The sequence below is a fragment of the Cinclus cinclus genome, chromosome Z, assembly GCF_963662255.1.
Source record: "Cinclus cinclus chromosome Z, bCinCin1.1, whole genome shotgun sequence".
Classification (NCBI taxonomy): Eukaryota; Metazoa; Chordata; class Aves; order Passeriformes; family Cinclidae; genus Cinclus; species Cinclus cinclus.
Genome location: NC_085084.1, coordinates 75,751,963 through 75,770,110, shown reverse-complemented (window position 1 = coordinate 75,770,110; position 18,148 = coordinate 75,751,963). Strand labels below are relative to the sequence as shown.

Sequence of the window (18,148 nt, the reverse complement as noted above, 5' to 3'; positions counted from 1 at the left end):
GAATGAGTTCCCCCCACTCAGCATCCTCTGTGTTCAGGTCCCCAGCCTGTGAAGAGCCCAAGCCCATGAGTATAGGCCACAGCAGGGCTACACTTCCCCATGCATCACCTTCCACCTCCCAGTCCTGCTCAGGCTGACAGGCTGCACTGGCTGTGGGGACTTGATCTTTTGCATGTGCTGGGAGGGAGTCCCACACAGATCCATGTCAAAGCTGCAGACTGCTGGAACAACCCAATGGTCTATACCAAAACCAGAACAGCCTCTGGGACCAAACAACTCCAAATTAAGACCTAGCAGGCCTTTTAGGCCCTCACACATCACCCAGCCTCAAAATAAAGTGAGGGTGTTTGCTGGAACCTCCTCAGACTAAGCAGGCACCAGCAAACAAGCTGCTGCCAGCCCAAGTCCTCCATGGGACTGCAGAGGCCAAGGGTCATCTCTCAGCAGCATGCCCCAAGAAGTAAAAGACCAGGCAATCACCAAAATCAGAAAGCCCAGAGCATTCACAGGACCTGTGCCAGCCTGTGCAGGAGCTGCTTCATGCTGCCATTGGGCCATGGGGATTCTTGGATTGCTTCTGGCTCAATGCTGGCTCCTGGCCACAGAGCACCAGATGCAATTTTCCACTTATCAGTGAAGCCACTGAGTCTGACAGCTGGAGGACACACCTCCATCCTACCACCCCCATACCCCAAAGCCAGCTGCAGTTATTGGCAGAATTTTTTGGCAAAGTGCAGAGTTCTGCAGGGTAAAGAGGTCTGGGCCAGGAGGCAGCAGAGCCTGGGAATGCCCATGCACAGAGGTCAGGCAAGGAACAGGGTGGTGGCATAGGCTGGGGTGTCACCACAGCCATCAGGGCCTCACACAGCTGTAGGTGGTGTTTCCCCAGAGGAAGGCAGGAGGTGAGGACTGGAGCCACTGCAGAGTGGTTGCCCTCTGCTTGCAGATCCATCTGAGGGCTTCCGTGCATGCACCACCTAAAAGTCCCAAACCTGACACCCTGCCACATGCCTGGAAAGACCTGGTGTAGCGCTGGATTGGGAAGATCCTGCAAGGGAGAGAGTGGGCTGAGACAGGATGGGCGGGAAGAACAGAGGCTGTCGCATCAGCAGCTCCTGCAGCCAGGGACCAGACACTGCACAGGGAGAGATGCTGTGGGGGCCAAGTCCACCCTCGCCATGGAGCACAGTCTCCTGCCAACCTCCTCCCAGTTAGGCCACATGCCCTGATACCCCCAGCCCCATTACCCCCAGCTCAATCCTAGAAGGGCTCAGCACCAAGCAAACTGAGACCCTGCTTTTGTGGGATCCCCTGCAGCCCATCACCCAGGCAGAGTGTGGGCACCAGGATCAGGCCCTTGATAAAAACACCCCTTCCCTAAAATGCTCCAGTGCAGTCCTGGGAAGAAAAGAGGTGGCGAAAATAAGGATCATATCCCTGCATGCCTGTCCCCGTCACCACCCCGAGCTCTGTTGCTGGACCCTCAGCATGCCTAGCTGGAAACAAGCTGATAGTCTCACCCTTCCATCATGGTGCCATCCAGCCACTTCCAGTCAGACCTGATGCCATCCTGCTTCAGTCCCACATGAAAGGCATCCATGTTAGCTGTGCGCACCAGGAAAGCCTAACACAGGAGAGGACCCACATGAGACCCCGGAGGGGACATCCAGCCCAGCCACACCATCAGTGATAGGGGCTGTGCTGTATGGGCACAGCATTGCCAGATCCCTGTCTGGAGGCTTTGCTAGACTTTAGGCATATGGGCCAGGAAAGCTGAGACAATGCTGTGTGTGGGTGATTGCTGAGGGACTGCAAGGTGGTCACCAGGACAGCCCAATGGTCACAGGGAGCTGGACAGGCCAGGCTGGGTGCACTCACCAAGGTGGTGTTGGCTTGGATGGTGACGAGCTGTGCCCCTCTGGAACAGCAGTCCTCTCTGCTCTGCTCCCAGCTCTTTTTGGCAGAGGAGAAGTAGTAGCACTGCCCCGCATCCCAGAGCCAGCCAACCGGGCAAAACTGGCATTGTCCTGCATACCAGAAACACAGCACGTGGGATGGGACAGTTGGCAGGGGCTGCCTCCAGCCCCCAGCCCAAGGGACCAGGAGAGTGACAGTGGGCAGTCAGGGCACCAACCAACCCATCGTGTTTGTATGTCTGCCCCACAGAGACCAATCTGCACTAGCCCTCACTTGGGAGCCCAGCTCCAACCTTCCAGTCCCAGAGCACTGGGAAGAGGGGCTAATTACAACAAGGTGCTGGCATTGAGCAGGGTGGGGAGCTGCAGGTTTGGAGAGGTGACACAAACACAATTTCCAAAGTGCTGGGAACTCAGTTAAGGTTTCAGCTGCACCAGAAGCTGATGTCATCTGCACACAGATGCTGGTGGCATCCATGATCCTGGTGCTGGTGGCGTGCCCAGGTAACACTGAGCCATCTGGGTTCATCTCTTCTAAAGGGGTCCCAGCAGTTCAGCCTGTTCAGCTGTGCTGGGGCAGCTCTCCATGCCACAAGCTAGGCAGTAAAGGTGAAGGAATATGTAGGGATAGAGCTCAGGGAAGCATCCTCAAGTATGGACAGATCCTACTGCTTGAAAGAAGCAGTAAGGCCCTCTCCAAACCTTATCCAGGAGACCACCAGGCTCTCTTACCTTCCAGTGTCTGTTTCCCATAGCTGGGACTCTCCTCTGTACTCCAGAGACCGTGTGTGCAGCTTGTTTGTTGTTGCATTAAATCTACAGCAGAAGAGCACAGGTGTGTGTTCCAGCAACTCTGGGCTCCTGCTCCCAGCAGCACCCACTATCCTCTCCTAAAGGACAGCCTCATGGAGATGAGGTATCCCCTGCTTTAGGTACACCAAGCCTGCCAAGGTCCTTGCAAATTTTGCTTGGGAACCTTCCATGCAACAGGCTTTCAGCCAAAGTGCTGTTGTCTTTCAGTATCAGCGCTGACCCTCCTGCCTTTCTTTCATTGCCATGTGACAGAGTGGCTTTCCCCAAGCCCACGCTGTCGCCCCAGCTTCCTTTTCCAGCCACGTAGATGGTGTCTTTTCTCACCAATTTTCCTTCTTGCCCCAGAACCCTCAATGCCCTCAGCCCCAAGCAGAAGGACACAGCTCCATGGGGAAGCTGCAGCTCAGTCTGTTAGTACACAAGTGCTATGGTGCCAGCCCTGACCCCAGGACCCCCACTATAGAGACCTGGGCACTGGATTGCTGGTACTTACAGTGGAAACTCAGGCTGACAAGGATGATTTGTGCCAGCAGAAGCATCAGGGAGAGGAGACCCAGGCTGAGTGCTACCCAGGACCAGGGCAGGCGCATTTGCTGCTGAGGAGCTGAGAAAAGAAGTTAAAGTACACTATGGAGGGAGAGAGGGAGCAGTGGGGAACCTTGAGCCAGGAAATTTCTGTGAATCCCAGGTGGAATGTCAGGAGGCAGAGGAGGAACCTGGGAAAAGTGGGGGAGATCCCATTTGCAGCAGCTTGGTTGTACTAGAAATTATCTCCCTGCACAAAATGCTTGGCAAGGAGAGCAGAGAGAGGAAATATCTATGCTGCGGCATGGGGGTGCAGCGGGCATTCCCTGCCCTTGAATCCCTCCTGTCCTCCACCCTGAGAGCAGGCAGTCTGCAACAGGGCTGGAGAGGAGCTGTATGAGAGAAGAGACCCAAAAAGAGGGAGCAGGGGTGAAGTGGGTCTGGAAGGACATTTCTGGGGAAGGCAAGGGGCTGCCAGAGGGCAGGGAACCCACTGAGAGAGTTGGGGGCTATTACCTGGAGTGGGGGGAAAGCGCAGATCAGCATACATGACACCTTCTTCCATCCCTTCCAAGGTCTCCTGCTCTGCAGCCTACAGGGGCAGTGGCAACCCTTTCCCAGCAACTTCTCAGACGGGTGTGATGCAAAATGGAAACTGTCACTTCCTGGTGGGGTCCCCAGAGGCACCACCTGCAACAAAAGCCCAGGGGGTTGTGGAACTGCCAGACACTTAGGGCAAGGGGCAGCTGTGTTGAGGCCAGCATCCCGGCATTCCAGCAGGAGGGAACCATAAAGTCCTGGCTTTGGGGCAGCAAGCAGTGGGAATGGCTGCTGGCTCAAACATGCAGCCAGGGCTGGGCTGGGCAGCCATGTCATGGAGTTGTAAAGGACCCTAAAGTCATCTCATTCCAAGCCCCCTGCCAAGGACAGGGACATCTTCCACTAGGCCAGATGGTTCAGGGCCCCATCCAATTCTGCTTTGAAGACTGCCAGGGATGGGGCACTGACAGCTTCCCTGGGCAACTTGTGCCAGTGCCTCACCACTTTTGCAATAATTTCTCCCTAAAACAGGAAAAGCCATATGGGAAGCAGCAGAGGTCACTTTGTTCAAGCCTGGAGGAGACTGAGGGGAGACTTCATCACAGTCTACAAGAGGAAGCAGAGTGGCAGACAGTGATCTCTTCCCTCTGGTGATCAGTGACAGGACCTGAGGGAACTGTGTCAGAAAAGGTTAAGGTTAAATATTAAGGAAAGATTTTTCACCCAGAGGGTGGTTGAGCACTGGAAAGGTTTCCCAAGGAAGTGATCACAGCAGCAAGATTGACAGAGTTCAGGAAGTATTTGGACAATGTTCTCAGGTACATGGGATTGTTGGGGGTGTCCTGGGCAAGTCCAGGAGTTGGACTTTGATGATCCCAGTGGGCCCCTTCCAACTCAGGATATTCTGCAATTCTACGATGAATATCTAAACTAAGCCTGCCCTCTGACAGTTTGAAGCCATTCCTCCTCTTCACACCCTTGTAAAAAGTCCCTCTCCAGCTCTCTTGCAGTCCTTCTGGTACTGGAAAGCTGCTTAAGGTCTCCTCAGAACCTTCTCTTCTCCAGCTTCAAGAAGCCTGGCTCTCTCAGTTTGACCTGCTCTTGAGACTACACGGGAAGACTGGGTATCCCTGGGGCACAGGACACATTTCCACGTCCCTCTCCCAAGGAGCAAGGCCACGGGGTGTTTCCTTATAAGCCGCTTGTTCTGCATGGGGCTGCACCTGCATCTCAGTCCTGGAAAATGGGGCCTGGGGTGCTCCTTCCCCTGCCCCAGCCTCCAGGGCCGCCGTGATGGCCATCCCTGCCGTGCCCTCGTATGGGGAAGCGACAGAGTTCCCTCGAATCCCCGGGAGCCTGCGGGCAGACAACGACGAGCAGGCGGCTGTCGCTGGGGGAAGATATCTCGTCCAAGACTACGTTTCCCAGCGGCTCCTCCCTGGGCCGCACATGCTCGATGCGGCTCCCGGCGGTTCCCGGCTCCTCCCGGCTCCTCCCGGCGCGGCGGGGCATCCTCTCGGGACCCTGTCTCGGGAGCGCACGGCCGGGCCCCGCCGCCGGCGCGGGCCCCCCGGCTCGGCCCGGCAGCATGCCCCGCGGGCGAGCCTGGTCGCATGAGGAGGTCAGCAGCCTGCTGTCGCTGGTGGAGGGCTCGGGGCAGGTCGCGCTGCTCATGGCCTCCACGTCGCGACCCAACCAGGAGCTCTGGCGGGAGATCTGCCGCAGTCTGGCGAAGGCCGGCTACGAGCGCAGCGTGGCCCAGTGCCGCTCCAAGTGGAAGGCGCTCAAGCAGGCTTTCCACTTGGAGCGGAAGACGCGCCGCAGGTCAGGACACCACTCGGGCCGGATGTCACCGCATTACCGAGCCATGAAGAGCATCTGGGAGGCGGCCGGGCGACCCGTTTTTGGCGAGCGGAGGGTGCCAGGTGGGTACCTGGGACGGGCGTGGGGGCTTTGCAGGGTGGCTGGACGTGGGCTGCTGGTGGAGTACTTGTGGGGGGTGGGAGCCCAGGGTCTGTTGATGGTCTTCTCTTCCCCTAGACTCGATGAAGCTGCTGTCCAGAAAGCACAGGTCAGCCCTTGCCAGGCGCTCTTCATCTTCACCAGAGGCAGCAGGTATCCGTGGGCTCAGGCAGCCGGAGTGGGGCTTGTCCTGGCTGCGAGGTAGCAGATGCCCCTCTTCCCCCAGTTACTGAAACTCTTTTCTGCATCCCTTCAGCTGCTTCTGCAGAGTACGACGGTGGCAAGGAGACCTGCAGCACGCTGTCACTGGCGCTGCAGCGTGAGAAGGACAGGCCAGAAAGTAGTAAGTACTGAGCTGCCCTGCTGCACTGAGCTGTATGTCCACGGCTCCAGCCCCAACCCATGCCAGCATGATGGGAATGGGAGGCTAAGAGGATCAGGGCATCCATCACGTGTTCTTCAGCAGGGATGGTCAATGATGGGTGTGTATGGACTTCTGTCTCTTCAGGCTTTGGCTCCAAACCAGCCCCAGAGCATGTGAGGATGGGGTTGACTGAGATAGGGCAAGAGAGGGTTCCAGCCTGAGGGCATGGCAAGACTGCTGGCTGCCCTATGGCAGATCATGAGGTGAGAGGTCTGGAAGGGGCAGTGGCCCTGATAGAGCACAGGGATCTTGTGGCTGGTGGCATTGCAGGGCATGTGACTCCCTTTCCTTCAGCAGTTCCTGGCTCCTCACTTGCCAAGTAATACTGTAAAGCTTCAGATGCGTTTGGGCTGTGTGTGAGGGCTAGAGCTGCCTGCAGCTCTCCCGCCCTCCAGCCCACCCACATGTGTATCCTGCACACCCCTCTGTGTTCATGCTCCCAGGCATTTGGCACTGAGGTAATGCAGAATACATCCCTGAGTCTTGTTTGCATGGGCACCCTGGACATCTTCCCACACTGGGTAACTACCTTCTGTCTCCCCAAATTCCCCCTGCAGTTTCAAGTGGATGTGGGATTCTCCTTCTCTTCCAGTCCTAGTCTGTTGTGTAGTGTTGCTGTGCACTGCTCTGCCGCAGCTGCCTTCCAGCCCAGAGGTGGCTGCATTGCAGTGGTGGGTGAGTGACTCCTGCTTTTGTACTTAGCTCTGAAATGCTTTGGGGCCCTGCAGGGCACTCTGGAGCTGTGGCTAGGGCATGTCAGGCTGAGGGGCTGGTCGGGGCAAGGTCCCTTCAGAAGGCGTATCTCTCCTCTGTGCTTTCTCCCAGCAGCTGGTGGGGGCCACATTACTGGAGTGCCACCCACACACCCTGACATACCACATAAGGCTTTCCTTGCCCTGCTCAGCCCAGTAAACCCCCTCAACCCCACAAGCAGGGTCTGATATGGTTCTTGTTGCAGCCACACCCATGGCTGCTTCCCTCTCCTCTCTGTCCTGGGTGAGTACCATGGCCTGGCTACCATGTTTGTGTGCCCTGGCACAGGAGGTGGCTGCAGCTCACAGGCTGTGTCTGCTCTTCTTCCAGGCTGTTGCACTGACCTGAAGCACAGAGGAGCTGAGGGAGAGGCAGGTAAGTGTCTGCAGCTTCGAGCAAGTCCTTGTGCTCCAGGGCACAGCTCCATTCTGTCCTGCCAGTGAGAAGGGCATGAGTTCCCAGAGGCAGTGCCTTCCCAGAGCTCTGTGTCATAGTCAAGCTAAATTTGGGGCTTGGGTGTCTCCATCACTCTTGTTGTTTCCTCCATGCCAAGCTTTTGTGGCAGGTTTTCCTGGTGAGACGTCCCTGGGGATGGGAAGAGGAAACCAAATGATGCCACTAGCTACTGCAGCCACATGCTCCCACGGGACAGCAGCCATGAGTGAGCAGCCAGCAGAAGGTGAAGATGAATCAGACTCAAGCCTGCATGGTGGGTGCTTCCCGACAGCCTCACAGGGAGCTCTCGGAGCTGTGGTGAGGTGCCACTGACCCCTTTCTCACTGCAGCGTCTGGCATGGCGGGATTGCTCCAGAATATCCAGCAATTGCTGGTGCAGATCCTGCAGACATCACGGCAGCAGCAGGCACTCCTGGAGAGCCTGGCCAGTGACACAGTCTCCCACCTCCACCTCCTCTCCCACAGCCTCGTGCAGATGGGTGAGACCCTGCACCAACTCCTGCTTCGGCCGCATACCCATCCTGTTCCCTTTAGCCAGTACATTCCCCACATTCCCCTTTTTGATTATGGCTCTGGAGTGCCCTGCTCCCCTGGTACTCCCTACACTTCTCCAGATCACAAAGAGGAGCCTTAGCTGTCCTGTGATGCCAGGTGCTTTTCCCTATGAGTGCCACCATCGCTGGCTCCAGGAGCAGCAGCCTTGCTACAGAGCCATGGCACAAATCTTTATATCAGAGGTTCCAGATATTTTGAAAGTTTATACTAGAGAGAAATTTTGATAAAATAAAAAATAGCTTTTCTACCAGCAGTGGCAAGTGACCAATTCTTTCCCCCTCTCTGGGGAATGTTCCCCTTCTCACTTTTGAGATGAGCACAAGGGGAACTCAGCTATTTACAGACACCAAGAAACTCCCAACCCACACAGCACAGGGCAGATGTGCTTTTTCTATGCTTTACAGCAGCACCTGGCATGGGCATCCCACCTTCCTGGGAGATGTGCTGCTGGACTGTGGAGCAGAGCAGGGCCACTGCAAGGAGGCCAGGAAGCCCAGGCTGCATCCTTCTCCAAGGGAAGAGGCTGGGGTGGGTAATACTGTGCTGGGGAAGCAGCATGTGTAGCAGCCATGGTCCCTTAGTGTCCAGATGCTGTGGGCTTGCCACACGCTCTGGTGAGGCTCTCCTGCTTCAGTAGGGATATTCTTGCTTAAGCACATGGATCATCATCAGGTAACAGTAGCTGCAGACATGCTGTGGCATATTGTGCCTAGAAAAGGGGCCTCTGACTCTTGCCTGGACCCCACCGTCTTCACTAGTTTGTGCACATCCTCCTTGGGGATAGAGCAATGTGCTGTCTGCCTCCAGAATCTCTGCCACGACCAGGGAGATGAAGTGTGTGTGGCATGTAGACATCGTGAAAATGGTCCTGCCATGCCAGATGCCACTTGCTGGAGGGCTGGCAGGTGGCCTGCCACTTCTCCCAGAAGAGAAGGGAGACCGTGTAGAGGCCAGTCCATGCCAGATTAAACCCAGCCAGGAAGGTGGGCAAGCTGTCCATATTGAAGCAGTTGTCATCCCATCTTGAAGATGTATGCATGATGGATCCACTGCATGACCTTCAGGGTGAGGTTGCAGTACATGTCCCTGTAGCTCCCCAGCTAGATATCCCTGAACTCCTGTCCTTCGCACTGCACGCCCATTGCCTGCCCCACCATATTCCAGGAGCTTGCTAGGGCACCCCACATCTTCCAGGTGCACATGCCAGTTGTCTGGAGCATCCCACATGTGGCAAATCCCACGTGGAGAGGGCACAGTCACAGGGCACAACAGCGAGGCAGCAGGGGACGGCACATGTCACAAAAGCAGTGAGCAACAACATCGCAGCCCAGACATCATCTGGCAGGGGAGAAACATGGGTGGGTAGTATACTGGGAAAGCCCGTGACACCCCCCCAGCACTGTCCTTCATCCTATACCGAGTCAGAGAGAAAGGCATGCCACAGAGGCACGCTGGCCTCGTGATGCAGTGGGCAGGGAACTGGGGTCTGCAGGGGCTGCTGGGAGCAGGGCCAGCCCTGGTGGGCATGATGCTCCCACCACTGCATACAAAACATCCTTTGTGCTCCCAAGCAGAAGCAGAAACCGCCTGGCTGCTGTCCAGCAGCTCTGGCCCCAAGCTTCACAGTGATGGGGCCACTGTCTGCAAACATCTCTGCCCCAGATTTCTTTCCCTGGGACCTATCAGAGTGGACAAAGAGAAGAGAAAGGTGGGATGTCCATTCCTGAGCCCTGCTGCTTGCACTGGTGAAGTTGCAGTGGTTGGGTTGTGGTTGTCTGTGCTCCACACTTACCTTGCTGTGTTCCCCATCATTGTACTGCTTGCCCTACAGTGCTCCCAATCAGCCTGCTGTGATACCTGTCACCCCACCACACCCCCCCAACACCCTGGCTTGCTCCCTACCATTCTGACATGCCCCTCACTTGAGTTTACATCTACTCCTCCCAGCCCTGGGACACCACAGCACCATTCCTTTAGCTCTGGGGTGCTGGGGCAGTGGGGTGGGCTGTTCCCTGTCCATGCAGGTCCCTGGCAGGAGGTGAAGGGCAGTGAGGGGTGCTCTGAGATGGGAATGCAGGACCGAGCTGGCTGCTGAGGAGGGTGGTGTTGCAGCAGGGACTGGGGGGTCGGGTTGTGTCCTGGGGGCTGCTGGTCAGGGGTGCATGGGATAGCACCGGAGGTACAAGTGGGATATAGCAATGTGAGGTTCTGGGAACCAGGGGTTTCAACGGAGTTGTGTAACGGAGCGCAGTGAGAGGTGCAGGGGGTCACAGTGAGGGGTGTAGTGAGGTTGCAGGGAGGGGTGCATTGAAGGAGGCAGTGGGGGGTACACTGAGGTGCAGGGGGTGCAGTGAACGGGGAAGGGGTGCAGTGAACGGGGAAGGGGTGCAATGAGAGGTGCAGGGGGTGCAGTGAGAGGTGCAGGGCGTTCAGTGAGGGGTGCCGGGGTGCAGGAGGGTGGCGGCGGGGCTGCCGAGCGATGCAGAGGGGATTCACGGGGCTGCCCCGTGAGCGCAGACAACGGCGACCTCCGCCAGACAGCTTCCCGCCGGTCCGCACGGGGCGTGGCCTGCCTGGAGTGACAGCCTGTCAGCCAATAGGAACTCCAAAAGCGGAGGTGGGCGGATCTGACTGGGCACGCCACCCAATCGCAGGGTCCTTGGAGGGGCGGGGGCGGGGCGAGGGCGGGGCTCCCTCGCGGTAGCCGTCCCGGGGCCCGGTCCGGCCCGCAGGGGTTGGGGCGTCCCCGCCCCGGCACGGTGTCCGCCATGCCATGGGGATGAGCCAGCGCTCTGCCCCTGGGGCCTCTGCTTCACTCGCTGCCTCCTGCGTGCAGAGGCTGTTGGGCGGGCGTGCTGTGTCCTGCCGCGGCCAGGCCGCGGCACTCGCACGGCATCCTGTGCCCGTAAAGCATCCCCAGGCTTCCCGTGCCCCCAGCTCCCCTCCAGCTTGAGCTCCGGGCGGTGCCAGAGTGGAGTGGAGCTGGACCCCAGCCTCTTCCCAGCGTGCCCCGAGTCCTGGGATGCAGTGCAGGTGCCGGTTCCAGCACGCGTTACCGGCTGGCACGAGGGGATGCAGGTGTGGAAGGGTCTGGGGTGGACACAGCCGTCACCTTTCCTGACACTTTTCACCAACACCGTCACCTTCCCCCTCCAGACATATGCAAAGTGCACTTGCAGGGCTGGAGTGACAGCCAGGAGAACACAGGAAAAAAGGGTGTGATTTTTCTGGGGCATGCAAGATCTTCTCCTGGCTAGAAATACAAGTGAAAGTGCCAACATGTATCAGCAGGATATCAGTGTTGCTGTCTGGTGGCCCGGGGACCTTGAGAATGCTGCTCTGGGCAGCCTTGGCATACAACTCTTCCACCTCTGTCGCACACAAGAGCTTGCACAGGGCAGCTGAAACCCAGCAGCCAGCTGGCAGGGCAGCTACAATGGATCCCTGGGATAGTGGAGGCTTGAGGGGAGGATTTTTCCCTGGTTTTTAACCCATTCTAGAACAAGTCAAACCCTCCTGCATGCCCTGCCCCAGTCCAGAGCCTATATTTAGTATCCAGAAGATTTGAAATAATAAAGTTGTTATGTGCCAGAGGCAGCAAGCTCCTTGCCCCTGTATTATGCTGTGACCTGGAGGTGATGCTCTGTGCCCACTTGAGCCCAGTCCCATCTTACAAACCTGGGGTACAGGTAGTGTGAACCAAATGACTGCCCTGAGTGCAGCTTTGGGCTGTGTCTGAGTTGGCTGCTAACAGCTGAATGCTCAGTCCTGTGTCTTCCCCACTGCATCCAGCACTCCTCTTTCCTGTCCCAGAGTGCCAAAGGCCTGGGGTGACCCGGTGAGTGGTACACAGACCCCCTGCTGCTGAGTTCCACTGGCCACCCTGATAAAGCCCCCTGGCCAGAGCAAAAGCATGAGGTATTGACATTAGGAACAGGACATGGCTCTTGAGCTTTATGAAATCTTTCTCATAATTTCCAAATACTGAAGGAGAGGTTTACCATGGTGGATGTGACTCCCACCAGCACCCTGTGCACGCACCACCCCTGCATCCTCACACCTCTCCCTATGCCAGTGGTCAGTGTTAACACCTCAGTTCTCTCTCCTGGGCTACTGGATGACCAATCTGCTGCCAGGGATTGGCCTGCAGCCACTCAGGCAGGGTATCCAGAGGGATGCATGCCACTGGGCTCTCAGTCAACCCAGCTTTGACCCCTTCTCTATTACACTTTCTTTTAAAACCATGATTTTTCCAATGGAAATAGAATCACTTTTACCAGCAGCTCTTAGTTCTTCATATGTGGAACAGAAGGCCAAATGACAGAATGTTTAGGCTCATGGACATGACCTGAATGTCCACATACCACAAAAGAGCACTCAGAATCTCCCCCACCAAACAACCATCCAGATGGGACACAGCACAGCATGGATTAGGCAGAGGCATTATTCCAAAATCTAGAATTTAAGTGAAGAAGGAGAGGGTGTCTAAGGACAAGGAGAGGAAGATGCTTTGATATGTATCAGGATGTTTATCTCGATATCAAAAGCCCTAGTTCTCTTTTTTAATGAAGTGGCTCCACCCTGTGAAGTGGATCCTCCTGCGCTGTGCATGGCTGCAGCTGAGGAAGTTCCTGCACAGACTTCACCCTCCTCAAACGTTAATTTTTCTCTTCTGATTTGCCTGAAAATTATGAGACCAAAGTGAAAACTCAGAGCTGAGAGCAGCCAAGCCGCCTTTGGACCTGCCAGACAGAGAACAGGGTCACATGGGTTTTTGAAAGCAGGTTGAAGGCAGGGTGCAGGGAGATGCTGTGTCTGGGAGCACTTGGCACCTCCCTGCAGCAAGTACAACCTCGGGGTGTAAAAACATTTATGAGGTCCCTTGAGAGGAGGTGGGTTTTGCTCCAGGTCCTCCCCCACAACAGGGAGGAAGCCTCCAGCTCAGATTATCCATCTTCCCAACAGGAGATGACTTCATTAGTTAATTAGTACAACAATCCTCATGGGCTCATCTGGGATTTGTAGTTGTGCTGGCAGGAGATTTGCTGACTGCAGGCAAGCCCTGGGGCAAAGCTTCTCAGGAGGACTTGGCACATGGAGCCCTCAGGGACTTACCTCTCTTCCTGCTGAGCCAGAAGCCTCTGGATTGCGCTTGTTCCAAGCCCATTTAATTTTAGCAAAAAAAAAAAAAAAATTCCTTTTCAAAATGAAGAGCCTTGTGTTTTAGCTGTGGAGGTGATGAAGCATATTTATGTAAAGTAAGGGTAATCTGTAATATTCCTCTCATTGTAGACACATCTCGCAGTTGAACAGGAAGCTTCAATGTGATTTCTTTAATGCAGTCTCCATTGAGAACTCTGTTGATACATAACAACATATTGTTTAACATTTGGGACTCCAGGGAAATTTTAGTGGTGGTGTTTGAGTGGGGGAAAATGATTTTTAAGGGAAAACTATAATCTGCAAACCATAAAGAGAACAGTGGCTTTGCATCCTATGGACAATATTCTCAGCCTCTTACTAACATGATTTTATCTTCCTCTGCAGGCTTGCTTCTTAAGATAAATTTATCCACGATTGCATTTGGTGTAACAGCTTGATTTCTGTTGGTGCAAGGCTGACTTCTCTCAAGAGCAACTGCCTTAATTTCCTACCAGTTGACAGCAAGTGCAGCTGCATTTTGTACTTGTAGACTTTGTCCTTGCAATTGCAGCCCTTCCTCTGCTTACCAGCCAGGATGTGCCAAGGCTGCTCCTTCAGCATCACCCCTCTGAGGGCTGTAGATGTCTGCTTTGGGGATAGAAACACTGTGACTTCCTTTGTCTTAACAGAAAGAGCTTGCAGGACTCACAGATCCTACCCCAAGATTCATCCAAAGGGGTAGATCTGAGCCACAGCACTCTGGTGCACCCCTGGACATCCCCAAACTCTCATTTCTATGGCAACAATTTAGCAAATTTAGCACTACAAAATTATTTGCAATTTTAAGCTGTTGCCAAGATCTTACTCAAAGGCTCTTTGGGGGTTGTTTTGCTCTGGTTTTTCATGTAACCTTGCCCACCTTTCATGTGCTCTTCATTTTGGCATGGCTCCGTTCCTTGAGGAATGACCTTTCCCACCCATTTATTCACTCCACTCCTTGGCCATGCTGGCCTTGCAAATCTTGTTAAAGGACATGTTCATTTACTGGAAGTCTCCAGCATGTGGATCTGAGCAGTTCTCATGCTGTCTGCAGGCAGTCTGCCCCCCTGGCTGCTCTATTATTTTCTCTTAGCAAGCTCCCTGATTTCTATGCAGTTCCCTTGATGAAGTTAAGCACGACTCAAGTGGTTTTTCCGCTCGACAGAGCAGGTCTTCAACAGCCCTCTTCTAAATTGCCAGGGATAAAGTCCCGAGTCCAGCCCCCCCGCATATTTCCCCACCAACCTCTCCAAGAAACTCAATTAACAGCAGCTGAAAATCGTGATGCTTTGCATCACCACCACATTTTCTTGATTTCCCATGTCTCAGTGTTCCCCTTTCCTGTCTGCTGCTCCCTTCCAGCCACGTGACCATGGCAGCTGCTGTTTGTGCCTTGACACATTCCCCCTGCAATGCTCTGGTCTCTGTGGGTACAGCCAAGCCTTTTGTCCCTCATCTCCACAGCTCCTGTACCCCTACCCTCATGCCAAACCAGGCATGCCCTGCCACCCTTCTGTTTCCCCAGTGCTTCAGGTGTTGTGACATGATGTGCTGCTGGGACAATCCTGGCTTTCAGTACCCCGGGTCCTTCTGAGAACCCCTTGTCCCTGTTCTGGGCTGACTTTGTCATGCTCAGCCCTGTCTCTGTTCTATGGGACAGCTACCATGGCAGGGTGTTTCCCAAAAACAGGGCCCTGGAGATCTGCCCCATGGCACTGGAGTTGGGCTTTCTCCATCTGTAGCTGTTATCTCCCACTTATGAGTGCCTGGTCCTCACCCCAGCATGCTGCATGGGGCTGAAGCTTTGAGGGGTCCCTGTTCCTATCCCCTGAAGGCTGGGGATTACAGCAAGGAGGATGAGACATGGAACTAGGGCATGGGGGAGAAGAAAGGGTGAGCAAGCTGGCTGCACATGGTTCCCCCCAGGGAAAACAGGGTCAATTTGCATTCACAGAGCTGCTCCCTCAGGCTGCCCATGGTGCAGGATCTGCCCGCTGGGCTGAGGCACAGCCAGGGATCGAGCAGGGCAGGCAGGTCCAGTGCCTGTGAGCTGTAGGATGGTGCCAGCTGTGGGTGATGAATGAGTCTGTGTGGGGAGGGCAGTCAAGACTTGCTACTCTGATGAGAAAATCATCGAGTGGCTGCAGGGTGCTTCAGGCAAACTGCAAAAATAAGAGAGCAGCCAGGGCATTCTCTGAGCCCTTCATCATCCTCAGAGCAGCACAGTGACAGCCATGTACAGCCAAGGAGCAAGCTCTGTCTGTATCCACCACGGGGTTTACATTGACTGGGGTGGAAAGGCTTTGTCTCCGTGGGGTCTGGCAGCACAGTGAGCAGGAGAGGTGACAACTCACAGAGCATCTGTAGGGGATATGTTGCCTCTAGACCCGGGGTTTTGTGAGGATACAGGGAGAAAATGCTCAGGCAGGGGGGGCAGCAGAGTTACACATCCCTCTCTACACCCCTGTCTGGGGACACACCAACCCCCAGGTGACCAATCTGCTGACACCACCAGTCATCCTTCCACCCACATCTACCAGCCACGGTGGTTAGCAAGGCGCACTGCACCCTTGTGCACCCAGAGAGACCCCAAAACCTTGGACCTCTTGCCAGCCCCCATCCGCTGCTGCCTGGTCAGGCACACATAGGCAGGGAGAGGAGGAGGGGTGCTGCGTCCTGCCTGTGTGCACGCAGTCTGCTGCAGGGCTCAATAATTCAGGCCTGACACATTAAAGTTGCATGGCATACAATTGCCATCTGCAACCACAGACTGCGTCAGGGCTGCTGGGTGATGAGTTTGGACAGCAGGCATTGGATGGACAGTGGTGGGAGGGTCCAGCAGCCCTTGAGGAGGGTAGAGTGAGGGCAACAGGCAGAACACCTCTTTAGTGGGGACTGGAGTGGGAGGAGGTTGTAGCAGGAAGCACAATACCAGTGTTTGGGATGCACATTTACAAGAAATTTGTGCTGGAGCAGGGAGTGTTGGCCCAATGGCACTGACAGCCCAGCAGCCAGGATGAAGCTGGGATGTAGGAGGCTGAATCAGGATGATACAGTTCCCAGGGCTTCTGATCCCACCTTCTCATGCATCCCCTGTGTCACCTGCATCCTACCTGTCAGGACAGAGGCTGTGAAGGCTTATGCTGCTTCACACACAGAGTCAAAAACCCTACTCAGATGTGTCTGCCCCCAAGTCCCTGCCACTACCTGACCTGGTATGGCTCGAATCTCCCCCATCCCTCTCCAGCATTGAGGCAGCAAAGCTCTTCATCGGCTGTTCCGGGAGTTGGTTGCCATGGGGATGTCAGATGTACCTGGCTGTTATAGGGATACTGTTGCCATGGATATGTGGTTGCTGTGCCTGGTAGAGGCAGGGATAGAACATCGAGAACGCTGTTTACACTGAGGGGGTGGGCATCACAGACACCCCAACTCTCTGAGCAGGAGAGGAAGGCAGAAGCATTCCTCAGGGGGCAGAGGCTGGAGGCTATGGGGAACCATGACAGAAAAGCACACTAGACCCATAGGGATGGACACACTGGTACTCCTGACCTTGCAACAAAGGAAAGGTGACTGAGGGAGATTGGAGCGTCCCATGGTGCATCCCAGTATGCTCATAGACAGGCTTGGTGGAAGAGGCACACACACCCCCTGTGCTGTGTTTTCCACAGGACAGACCTGCTTCTCCATGCGTGGTGCCTGGAGCAGTGATCAAAAAACCTTTCTGTCCTGCAGTACTGTGTGTTCTGAACTTGCAGTGCACCTCACTGTGCCCTGAAATGTGCTGGCTTCCTGGGCAGGGGAATGGGTTTCTTCCCACACTGGGACTGGGAGATGGAGTGAGAATGGGGATTCCCAGCTCTCAGCAGGCAGCCCACGGGCCTCCAGGGATGAGCTGGGCTGGCAGAGAAAGCCTGGATTCCCTCCAGTACTGCTTGGCCAAGCTCCCTCCTGGGCAGTGCGGTCAGATACGTGGCCTGTCCTTGAGATGAAAAATGCAGTTGAAGGTTTAATTAAAAGGAGAGGGAGCTCTGAGCTGCACCAGCAGCCCAGAAAAGCAGTGTCTAGGAGAACCAATGTGTGGCTCCCCCCAGGCCTCCCTGGGCAGCTCTCCTGGCTGAAACCCCTGCCCAACTCTTTCAGGACCCTTCAGATATCCAATCCCACATGTGCCACCCTCATGGTGTCTGCTGTGGGACAAACTAAGGGCTTACAGCTGCTTGCAAGAAAACAGCTCATCCCACCACTGGCTCTGTTATTGTAGTTTTCAAAATTTTGACAAGCAGCAGGTTTGCACTCCAGTCCTACAGCAGTGAGACAGGAGATAAGGGATGGGTAAGGATGCTGCTGCATGTAGCCCCAACACCTCCATGAAACTGGAGTGCATTAGTATAGGACAAATTTGAGCCCAGTGTGCACTCCACTCCACCCTCTTTCTGGTGTGAAAGCTAAAGCTGAGCTCTTCATCCTCTGGGGGGGCTGCTTCTGCCAGTGGGATGCAATTGGACTTAATTAAAAAAATAATCCTTAATCTGCCACCTGGCCAGACCAGATAGGACATTCTGTATGGCAGAGAGAGGGCTGGAGGATGAGCTCAGGGGGAAAGGAAAGTGGCAGATGCAGGTTCCCCAGTCCCTGTACAATGGCTGGGGCTCCTTCCCAGGCTGCCCAGTACACCTCCATGCCAAGCTGGCTCCCCATGGGCATGTCCCACACTAAGGTCCAGAGGCAGAGGCAGCAAACCCCTGAACCCACCAGCACTGGCATGGTCCTCACCAGCTCATCCCTCCTCCTGCTCTGCCAATTCCATCCCCACTGTCCTCTCCAGCTGCCCCCACAGGCCCCCAAGCCCACCCTGCTTGGCCAGCTGGGGCCCAGTTCCCAAACTGCAGTTTGAATTAGATTGCAATCCTATTACATAGTTGCCTGCCTGCCTGCAGTTGCTAATCCTGTTAAGCATCCAGTAAATCTCCTTGTGCCGGGCTCTGTCCCCAGAGCTACAGGGAGGGGAGCTGCTGGCAGG

General features: G+C 55.3%; 2 protein-coding genes across 2 annotated transcripts; one reads left to right on the top strand and one right to left on the bottom strand.

Annotated features, from left to right (window-relative positions):
* Positions 1 to 852: 852 nt before the first annotated feature.
* Positions 853 to 3,819, bottom strand: LOC134056487 (killer cell lectin-like receptor subfamily G member 1). The gene is made up of 6 exons (XM_062513291.1): positions 3,771 to 3,819; positions 3,223 to 3,333; positions 2,649 to 2,732; positions 1,879 to 2,027; positions 1,521 to 1,624; positions 853 to 1,048 (listed from the first exon to the last, which is right to left on the bottom strand). The coding sequence occupies exons 1-6, from the start codon at positions 3,817 to 3,819 to the stop codon at positions 853 to 855; spliced, it is 693 nt and encodes a 230-aa protein (XP_062369275.1).
* A 1,293-nt stretch (positions 3,820 to 5,112) lies between these two features.
* LOC134057008 (uncharacterized) lies at positions 5,113 to 8,194 on the top strand. Its single transcript, XM_062513976.1, has 6 exons — positions 5,113 to 5,719; positions 5,835 to 5,909; positions 6,013 to 6,099; positions 7,264 to 7,308; positions 7,499 to 7,642; positions 7,719 to 8,194. Exons 1-6 carry the CDS (start codon positions 5,113 to 5,115, stop codon positions 8,021 to 8,023), a joined length of 1,263 nt encoding a protein of 420 aa, XP_062369960.1. The 3' UTR covers positions 8,024 to 8,194.
* The last annotated feature ends 9,954 nt before the right edge of the window (positions 8,195 to 18,148 follow it).

What these genes read in the sequence shown, in the direction of transcription:
- LOC134056487 (XM_062513291.1), bottom strand. Translation starts at nt 3,819, where the DNA reads ATGGAAGAAGGTGTCATGTATGCTGATCTGCGCTTTCCCCCCACTCCA. An exon ending in GCGCTTTCCCCCCACTCCAG is followed by an intron (nt 3,334 to 3,770) that starts GTAATAGCCCCC and finishes TTCTTTTCTCAG; the next exon opens with CTCCTCAGCAGCAAATGCGC. An exon ending in TGGGAAACAGACACTGGAAG is followed by an intron (nt 2,028 to 2,648) that starts GTAAGAGAGCCT and finishes TCTGGTATGCAG; the next exon opens with GACAATGCCAGTTTTGCCCG.
- LOC134057008 (XM_062513976.1), top strand. Translation starts at nt 5,113, where the DNA reads ATGGGGAAGCGACAGAGTTCCCTCGAATCCCCGGGAGCCTGCGGGCAG. An exon ending in TGGCGAGCGGAGGGTGCCAG is followed by an intron (nt 5,720 to 5,834) that starts GTGGGTACCTGG and finishes CTCTTCCCCTAG; the next exon opens with ACTCGATGAAGCTGCTGTCC. An exon ending in GAAGGACAGGCCAGAAAGTA is followed by an intron (nt 6,100 to 7,263) that starts GTAAGTACTGAG and finishes CTCTTCTTCCAG; the next exon opens with GCTGTTGCACTGACCTGAAG.